General features: G+C 35.6%; 2 protein-coding genes across 7 annotated transcripts; one reads left to right on the top strand and one right to left on the bottom strand.

The window, feature by feature from the left end:
* The first annotated feature begins 200 nt into the window (after positions 1-200).
* On the top strand, positions 201-1,620 carry LOC142529287 (ethylene-responsive transcription factor ERF003-like). The gene is made up of 2 exons (XM_075634789.1): positions 201-567; positions 899-1,620. Exons 1-2 carry the CDS (start codon positions 374-376, stop codon positions 1,341-1,343), a joined length of 639 nt encoding a protein of 212 aa, XP_075490904.1. The 5' UTR covers positions 201-373; the 3' UTR covers positions 1,344-1,620.
* Positions 1,621-5,759: 4,139 nt separating this feature from the next.
* LOC142529673 (putative receptor-like protein kinase At1g80640) lies at positions 5,760-9,193 on the bottom strand. Of its 6 annotated transcripts, none has more exons than XM_075635276.1 (11): positions 8,666-9,193; positions 8,207-8,374; positions 7,876-8,129; positions 7,652-7,784; positions 7,500-7,563; positions 7,318-7,414; positions 7,120-7,222; positions 6,671-6,879; positions 6,457-6,573; positions 6,110-6,236; positions 5,760-6,026 (listed from the first exon to the last, which is right to left on the bottom strand). In XM_075635276.1, exons 1-11 carry the CDS (start codon positions 8,835-8,837, stop codon positions 5,977-5,979), a joined length of 1,494 nt encoding a protein of 497 aa, XP_075491391.1. In that variant the 5' UTR covers positions 8,838-9,193; the 3' UTR covers positions 5,760-5,976. The 6 variants fall into 6 exon arrangements, with proteins under 6 accessions (XP_075491391.1, XP_075491397.1, XP_075491396.1 ...); XM_075635282.1 differs by having other exon boundaries at positions 6,110-6,168; positions 8,666-9,190; XM_075635281.1 differs by having other exon boundaries at positions 5,760-6,168; positions 8,666-9,190.
* Between the last annotated feature and the right edge of the window lie 735 nt (positions 9,194-9,928).

Genomic DNA, 9,928 nt, shown 5'->3' with positions numbered 1-9,928 from the left:
ATCAAGACATAAATCAACCAGATATGGTGTAATTGCCCATCAAACTCATACTCAATTCACCCTGTTCATCATCATAGCCAAATCGAATCAAATCCACATGATTTTCGACTTTCTATGTTCATCCATTAGATAGTAGATTTACATGAGTTTAAAACTCGAGATCTGTCTCAACTGAGTCTTAAGGTGTCGATAGTATCTTTAATCTTCTCATATATATGTCAGCCGTAAAGGGTTTCGGCTGGCACGTCTCGCGATACAAAAAACAAGATAATGGGAATGGGAGATGAAAGGCCATAGAAAAGTCTTGTGGGGTCCAATCTCATGCTTGATTGCCAGCTGAAAGCCGCAAAGTACGCTTACATAAACCCCCCCGATGTTGCCACTGTCATCTCTCTTGGAGACATTATCACAAACACTTTTCCTAAATTTGCTCCTACGAAATACAACTGCTTGCAGAACTTCGATTTTCCCACCAGATACCTCCATGGCCAGACAGCAACAACGGTACCGCGGCGTACGGCAGCGACATTGGGGATCCTGGGTTTCCGAAATTCGCCACCCTTTACTGTAAGCTCCCATGTTCTCTTCATGTATTTGTGGACTCGACTTCTAGTTTTCTGTCTGTGGGGATGTTTGATGTATCCACAAAGGGTGGGGGTGCATTAATGAATTTCAGCATTAATTTCAAGAAAACAAACTACCCGTCAATTTAAGTGTCTGGTTCATTGTTTCGTGAAACGAACAAGTTTATTCCGTTGCTTGGATTTAACGAGCATGTAGTCCTCTCTGGATACTGTGGTTTTGTTCGAATATGGTTCTTACAAAATATTTGTTGTGTCTTGTTAACCATAATGGCTATGTTAATTGTTAATGACTACTTTTTATCTTTTTCATGCAGAAAGACAAGAGTATGGCTAGGCACATTCGAGACAGCAGAGGATGCTGCCAAGGCGTACGACGAGGCTGCACGTATCATGTCCGGGCCTAGAGCGCGCACAAACTTCTCCCACAACCCGAACGAGCCACGATCATCGTCAGCGAAGCTTCTTTCAGCCACACTAATCGCTAAGCTACATAAATGCCACATGGCTTCCCTCAAAATGGTCAAGAAACCAGTAGTTAATAAGCTAAACGAAGCAGATCATTTTCCATGTTTTGACAGAGGGAATGCCATTGATTTAAGGAATGATCAAAAGGGTGTTAATAATTGCGAAATCCCAGTAGGAGATAATGGGCAGAAATTTGAATCTCTTGAAGATGATCACATTGAGCAGATGATTCGGGAGCTACTTGATTATGGTTCAATTGAGCTTTCTTCTGTTATGGGAAATTCAACAATGTAGTGGAGAGATTTTAGTATTGTTTCTTCCCCTTTTACTTGAATCTATTTCTTCGACAAACTTTTTTCCCGAGTTACAATTTGGTGGCGGGCACATGAGGGAAGGGAGGTTAGGCTCAAACATGCATGAGCCGATGCCGATATCAACCAGTGACATCTAAGTGGCATTTCTTCAACATTTTTTATGCATCTATATATATTGTGACAAATATTCCTATCATCATGGGATGAAAGTCAATGTGAATTTAAGAATCAATGAATTTTTATCAAAACATCATACAAATTCTTGGGATTTTAAAAAATATTACTTAAAAATCCTTATCCTTCAATAATATACATGTATATGTTGAGAGTTTTATTTCGAATATAAATAATTCGTGAATGAACTCTAAGATACCTTTGCAACGTTTTCATTTAATTAATAAATGTTTTCTCCCTTGATTTTAGTCACGTGGATGTGAAAAATTTCTCTCAAGATACAATGAAGATATTTTGTATTTTTAGGTGACTAAATCAAATCAGAATCTAACAAAAAATCAATTAAATTTCTTGATATAATGATGTCATATACATAGAAATGAAAATTCGATTCAGAACAGACGCGACTCTTCATCAAACAATGCACCCTTTCATGAAAACCAAACTTAGACGCGATTCAGAACAGACGCGATTTTTCATCAAACATTCGATTCAGAACAGACACGAAAACTCGATCCCTATAATTTTCGCAGCGATAAACATTGTTCGTTATCGACAAACTTAAATAATTATGAAAATTGTTCTAACAGTATATTCAAGCATACATTGTTACAGTATTAAAACTAAAAGGTCTTTTTTCTTCTTCTTTCCAAATAGTATTTGGGAGTGAAAAAAAAGTCTAGAAGAGCAATTTATAGATATATTCAAATATCATCCAAAAAACTAGATGCATTTTGTATTAACATCATATGATGTCATAAATGTAGCCTGAGACTCCATGGCTGTTTTTTGGCCTCCATTAAAGCATTTAATGCTTTTGGAAGTATTTTCTCAACTCCATGTTAGTCTTGAAAGTTGGTACTTGATAGTTTTCATGTGACTCCTTGGATATATAGTTCTTTTTAAAAAAAAAATATAGAGAGGTGGGGCAAGATTCAATTGTTTATGCCTATTTAAAAACCAGATTTTGAAAATAGAAAGTCAATAAATTATATTAAATTGATGCGTCAGGTATAAGATATCCCGATACCCCAAAATATCATTAGATTATATAAGTTTATCGTATATCATGTTAGAATATGTTCACGTAGAGTAACACTCTCGAAATAACATGTTCTCTTTCTCCTTACTATTTGTTATTATAACATCATGTGAAAAAGGTTTGAGAAAAATAGGGCTAATAATTGATGTTCATTTAAGGAGAAACACAGTCCATAATGTTTTCTCATTCGCTTTATTTTTGTGTTATCACCACATATAACAGCTGCTGCACACTACTATGGAATTAGAGTCATACTATTGATTCAAAGTTCTTCTTTTTATTTTGTCTTTTTGACCCATTTTTTTTAAAATTTTATATAAATAAATAAATTGTGTTATTTTAATTAGGGACAGTGTCCAATCTCTATGATTTATACTGTCCAAAAACATTTCAACATCAAAGTCCACGCGCATTCATTCACAAAATCACCATCTAATAAAGATTTTCAAAATGAATGTCCATTGGTAAAAGTTGTCTTTCCCACTTGTTTCTTTTAATCAATTGGTGAACATTTCTAATAAAATTTTTACACCCAAAAATTCCACGATAATTTTCAAATTTCACGACTTTTGCTACAATTATCGAAATTTTATGCAAGTTGTCTACATGTCATATATAATCTCAAAAAACTATGTCCATTATCGAGTACTACAGTTTCTATGTCGCATCAAGTATAACACACCCCGGTGTATTGGCAGTAGAAAATATGTTTGTTCAATCTCGATGAAATATAGTTTCTATGCCGCATCAGGTGTAACGTATCTAAATTCGCTACTTTCCTAATACATGTATATTTTCAACAACAATCCTTATCAATCCTCTTCCCGCAGACATCACCATTGCATGTGCCATTGTTACATACATACTTTGAATGCAATATTTCATTTGTCCACAACTGAACCATTCAATCTAAATGGGCCCATTTCCCACGACTGCCTCCACATGCCTTCCATCAACTTGCATGCATTTTCTCCGCTCCTCAATCTCAGTGTAGAGGATTAATAGTATCAAAATCTTGAGTAGATTTATTTTTTTAAAAAAAATTCAATTCCTTCACCTATGTCTAAAAAATATATTTTACATGACTTCTGTTTGGTTTTTCTGACATGTATCATAAATTTATAATATACATCCCTTATTTATGTATAACAGACACAGCTATCAAAACAGGTCAAGTCAGTCGGAGAATCTCGACCAGCCACATAAAATAGATTGGTTGTGTTGTCAATATTCTGACCCGGTTTGCCAATTTTAACACAAACCATAATGGCGAGACGGAGTCCTAGAATTCGAAAAATATATCATATTTTAATCGCGAATAAACTCGAGTCAGTATATGTGAGAATTTTGTGAACTTATTAGTCTGTGAAATTGGCGTACGAGTCGAGAGTTGCAAGTTTTTTGGTATGTCCATTAGAAAGCGTGTTGCTAATGACCATCAATCAGAATCATAATTAATCTTGCTTAACAACTTATAAATCGCTGGCAAATTTGATGGATCCATATAATTTGAATCACACTGATTATTGCACAAAGTTGAAGTAGTCACTCATATTCAAACCAAGAATAGTAATTGCGGATGACTCTTAGTTCATCTTATATCAAGGTCTCAAATTTGGGACGAGATCTCGGATTCAAAGCACAGTTGTAACAAATATCTCCCCATGGCCATTTTTGTAGAACTTTTTTTTCCTGATGGGTGTATTCTAATCTAAGTTTGTTGATCAATTCTCAAGAGAAACACCTGTAGACCACATATTTTAGAGAAGAGTGTTCAAATACAAATAACTGGTGTTCTAGGCGAGAGAGCTTCCAAACTTGTCAGACTCCACATTAATGTTCTGCACGAGAGAACCTTGGAATTTGTTAGCCTTGACACATGTTCTTGTGAAACTGACATCGAGACTCGTAATAGTTCGAGATGGATTCACCAACTTATGAGATCGAAAATCGCGGAGATGGATCCGAAAATGGAGTGGAGGGAAGCATTTGATGTATTTTAGAGGCAGTATTTCTGTTTCTGAACGAAACTATACTTGTTGTGTTGTTTATACCGAGCATATCCTCCTACTCTAAACCAAAACATTCACTTTGGATTGTTGGACATATTCTGTAAAAGAAATTACTTTTCTTTCCATACAAATTCTTGAAGGATATCATTTTGCTGTAACGCTTTCGAAATCAGGCTGTCAACTATCTTAAGATGCAAGTGATAATCTCCCTGGAGACAGGCTGCCTGTTGAAATATCAGAATCCTCCCTATTCCTGTAACCTCTTTTCTTCCCATATAGTTCATCATCTCCTCTTTGGAAATATCACTAATGCTGGATTCAAACTTCATCCCTCCATCCATAGACCCTCCATTTTTTCCATTTTTTCGGTCCCTGCTCCATACTTGCTGTTCCTAAACGACCAACAAAACGAGTTCGTTTCATCAATTTCATTATCTTGATTGCTAGCTAGCTGGTTCCCTTCAAGTATAAAAGGTGAACAATGGAGTTGAAGTTTCTTGACAGTAATAATGGGAACAACATATTATTTCTGGCCAAGATTTAGCAAGGTATCTGGAGAAATTATGTCATATGGCTGCTGGAATATTGTGGGGTGTGCGACACAGCATTTGGGGTTACGGTTGAGTAGCTCTGAAGCTAGAATTGGCCGGTCGTGTAGCTCCACGTGACCACCTGGATGAACTATCTTTACAAACAGATTCTTGCTGCTGTTACTACAAAACCCGATGGAAATTGAACTCATAACTGTTTTTCCTTTTTTCGTTTCCTTAGAAGTTTTGAGGTTTATATAGGAGGGAGACAAGTTTTGTACTGGCTGTTGCTTTAGCATTAATGGTTCATACCAAGATTCTTGTTCTCGGATTGTTTTTGTCTGTGGAACTTTGGTTTTGCAGAGAAAATCGTTTTGTTCTTTGTATTATCTGGTTGTAAGATAGAGACAGAAAGCATTTTTACGTTGTTTTGGTTACAGACAAAGTTAAAAGGATTTGGAAGGTTTGATGAATCACAGATTGTTTGCTGTGAATTGAAGAGAATTTGTAGACTAGAACATGCCGATTTACATCGACCAGTAGCAGAAAAGCCATTCTAGATTCTTCAGACATAAATTGGTGTTCCACTTTATGTAGCATGCATTTGATATGTGATACATATTCTTCAAGAAAAATTTAAAAAATTATATACAGCAGATGTATAATTCACTTATATTCGTGGAACACAAAATTGATCGCTATTTTGTACAGAAGATCTAAGATTGAAAAAAGAACCTATTATTGATCTAAACATTAGAAGCATTAACTACGCACAATGTCCACCGACGTTTATATGCTCGTTTTTGGTCCAGGGAATAATCTCAAAGAAACGTAGATTTCATGCAATCGAACATGTCAGTGTCTTAGACATTTCAAAATCACATGAGATGAGAATTCAGGTGCCCCTGTGTGAGGAGTAGCCTGCATTGGTTGAACTGTTTCCAGTTTCTGAGTTACCATGATCAACTGTTTCCTGTTTCTGAATTACCATGATCCTTGGGAATCGAGTGAACTTTTTTTGACTCGTACCCCTTAGATGGGCATGAACTGGAAAAGCCATAAAATTGATAAAATAAGAGCCTGTCCGATAGGCGGCTTGACATATTCTTTGCCAGCTGCAGGGTACAACGACAAAACAACAAAACCTTTCTCGTTCATAACTCTAAGAGCAAAACAAAAATTTCTGCGTATTGTATATTATTAATCTGGTTTTCTGGCAGAAGAGTTTATGCAGTCTAAGACCAAGAACATAGAAACAGGCATTTGGTATAGAAATGCAAACAGATGAACAAAAGTAGTAGTACTAGCATATGTTCAGGGAGCAGAATCGATTACTCTAAGGGATCCTCCGAGCTCAAGAGGCACAAGGGGGATGAAAGAATGCAAGACATCAGTTATGAGTGGTCTATAACTCGGCTCTGGTTGTACGCATAGCACAGCTATTGCTGCCACCTGATCACGAAAATGGATACCATCAAATTGAGTTAAAAAACTAGTTTTCGAAAATACTCGAGCACAAGAGTGGTTGGTATTTTGTGAAAAAACACACTTGATACAAATGCTTCAAATCCATTGTGTTTCTGATGGCTTGATCGACAATGTTTGGAAGCTTTGATCTATCCATAAGATGAGGCGTCGCCCAGGTAACTATAGATTGGCACTGTGCATCAGCCAATCTTTCTACAGGACGTCTTCCCATCAAAAGCTCAAGAAGTACCACGCCAAACGCATACACATCACTTTTGTCTGTAAGTTTACCTATAAATTGTTCAAGAATTTGTTGCTAATAAATTCAGAGTTGAATGACTATCATTGTGCAAGAAATAACTGTAGAAGAGAGTTTAATTCCATTATTTTCAACTATTTTAAACAGTATAACAATTAAAAATCTAAGTATGATGTTTTGATCATATCCGGGCAATTGTTGCTTCCTCGAAAAACAGTGCGGAATGTAATAAGCCATTTTCTGTGCAGACAAGTACAAGGAATAGTCTTTACCATCTAGCAAGTACTCGGGAGCTAAATAGCCCAAGGTTCCAGAAAACTTATGGCTGTTTGCGTTCAGTTTCCCTCCAGAGATTGCAAGGCCAAAGTCAGAGAGCTTGAACCAAAAGACTAAGTGAATCAGCTATCTCGTAATATTCACGTATAATCAAAGTTATGTGAGAAAACAGAACATTTCTTCTGTAATATTACCTTGGCATTGAACTTGGAATCAAGAAGAATATTCGATGATTTCAGATCTCTATGTATCAAAGGTGGGTCACAAACTTCATGTAAGTGTTCTAATCCTCTGGTTAGAGGTAAAAAGTGTTTGGTAAGGCACTAAGGCTGGGAAACCAATGATAAAAACAAAAACTTCACTAAAAAAGGGGTACCTTGCAACATCAAGGGCGACTTTCATTCTTAGATGCCAATTCAAAGTCGATCCACGATTACGTTCTAAAACAAATTCATTCATGTAAGAAATACAAAACTATCATTGATTAATCTTGCGACATAACCAAAAATCGTGAAAATTGAAATTTACCATGCAAGTGGGATTCCAATGACCCGTTCTCCATCATTTCATAAACCAAGAACCGTGCTTTGCCATGAATACAATATCCTAAAAGAGAAACAATGTTTTGATGTTGTATTTTACCAAGCAATTCGACCTCATTCTGCAAATCCAAACAAAATCGAGCATAATGAATATCCGTAAAACTAACATAAACATTTCCTGGCTATAGTCAAAATTAGCCCGCACTTGACCTCAAATCCTCTTTCAGCTTCCTGCCCACCAGCATATACTTTTTTCACAGCCGCGTGAATGTTCTCATTGAAACGAGCTTTATACACACGCCCGAATCCATCTTCTCCTACAACATTCCCTTCATCAAAATCTTTTGTAGCAGATACTAGCGATTGGTACTCAATTGCAGGAATAGGACAACCCTTGTTGCCACCACTCTTTAAAGAAGAAAATTTATCCAAACTCGTACTTAATGACATTCCTTTAGCAGCATCTACATATGCAGAGTTAATAAATAACAATAATGAAAGTGAAAAGGGAAACAGGATATCTACTTTCAAACAGATATACCTGAATTCAAATCACCTCTTGCATTACATTTCTTCAAAATTTTCAGCCTGCAGATTAAGAAACATGACAGAAGCAGCAAAATTCCTCCCAGAAGAGTTGAAGCAACAACAAGAGCGATAAGTATTCTCTTGTTCAAGTCCTTGCTGTGCGCAACCTCAACCTCTCCAACTTCAAAACAAAACAAAGCCAATGACACAATCAACTTAAAGTAATATCGCATTATTATTTCCCCAAACACGTTTCTTTTTTACAGCTAATAAGTGCCAAAAGCAAATACAAGGGAAACAATCGAAGTAGAAGATTAATACAATCTATGTGCGATCAACATTTTCAAGAATACAACAAATCGGGCCAAGCCGAAAAAATAGAAAAAATAACAAACTCACAGAAAAACCTCAAAGCCCACCATTTCAAAAGTCGCAACTACTGAACTAAATGCAATAGACATTCTTGTGTTACCTGGAGGCGGCGCAATCAAATCAGAAGAATTCTTGAAAACGGGTTCTTTTTCCTTAGGAAGAACAGGGTCAGACACAGGGGGATCTGCCCTCACATCTAGTGGAGCCGAGAACAGACTGGAGCTAAGAACCCAAATGGGTACCATGATCAAAAGCAAAAGCTTCAAACCCATTCCTTCTCTCAAAATCTTGTTTCTAGAATGGGATTTGCCTTATCTGATATTTAAGGCAATCCGAAATTTGAATATTTTGAGAATGTGATAGACTTTCTCAAGCATGTCTTATGTGCATCTCAGTTTTTTTTTTTTTTTTGAAAAAAAATCTGTTCTTTCCACTAAATCCCAGTTTTTTTATTTCTTTAATGGAAGGTGACAAAATAATGTCAGGAAAAAAGCGCAATGATTCTCTTTCTGTATTTCAGAAAAAGAACAAAGTGGCAGTGTTGCCCCTTTCTTGCAGCGTTAAAAGAAGCAATCTTTATGGAGCCACGATTCGAGAACAACAACGTGGACCGAAACGAGAAGATGGAGGGGTTGGTGCGCATAGTTAAAAATTTTCCATTTTCAGTTTTTTTTCATGAATTTAGTACCATTTTTTTTTATGATGATAGAACACGTTACCTTAATGTGCATCGCACTTGATAGGTAAATGAACACTTGATAGAAATATTATTTTAATTATTCAAAATAATCCATAATTTATAAATTTAATTTTCTAATATAGGATGGATCTTTGACATGTAATTTAGAGATTGTATCCGTATGATTATTCTCGGAGTATTTATCTTTTCTTTGATTGTGTAATATAATTTTATCGAGCAAAATTAATATAAAAAAAAACTAATGAAAAAATCACAAAATTCTATACAAGATATTTATAATTTCATACCAATAATTAACTAAGAGTAGGTCTCTTGTGAGACAGTCTCACGAATCTTTATCTATTAAACGGGTCAATCCTATCGATATTCACAATAAAAAGTAATATTTTTAGCATAACAAGTAATAATTTTTCACGGATGACCCAAATAAGAGATCCGCCTCACAAAATACGACTCGTGAGACCGTCTCACACAAGTTTTTGTCATTGACTAAATGTTACTTGAATCCAATGAGACAACAAAATTCAAATTATTATATGTATTATATTGTTAATATGAGCTCCTTTGAATGACTAAATTTGTATCTCGTCTCATATATATATATATATATATATATATATGTGTGTGGTGATCCAGATGCTAATCATGTTCTTAATTCTCATT

This window comes from Primulina tabacum, chromosome 16 (genome assembly GCF_025594145.1).
Source record: "Primulina tabacum isolate GXHZ01 chromosome 16, ASM2559414v2, whole genome shotgun sequence".
NCBI classification, from domain to species: Eukaryota; Viridiplantae; Streptophyta; class Magnoliopsida; order Lamiales; family Gesneriaceae; genus Primulina; species Primulina tabacum.
This window is presented reverse-complemented; position numbering and strand designations above follow the sequence as displayed.

Bases quoted from the DNA above. Each gene is read 5' to 3' on its own strand.
- LOC142529287 (XM_075634789.1), top strand. From the start codon at position 374: ATGTTGCCACTGTCATCTCTCTTGGAGACATTATCACAAACACTTTTC. The intron at 568-898 runs GTAAGCTCCCAT...TTTTTCATGCAG, and splicing joins GAAATTCGCCACCCTTTACT to AAAGACAAGAGTATGGCTAG.
- LOC142529673 (XM_075635276.1), bottom strand. From the start codon at position 8,837: ATGGGTTTGAAGCTTTTGCTTTTGATCATGGTACCCATTTGGGTTCTT. The intron at 8,130-8,206 runs GTATATCTGTTT...CTGCATATGTAG, and splicing joins AAGAGGTGATTTGAATTCAG to ATGCTGCTAAAGGAATGTCA. The intron at 7,564-7,651 runs GTAAATTTCAAT...AATTTGTTTTAG, and splicing joins ATTGGAATCCCACTTGCATG to AACGTAATCGTGGATCGACT.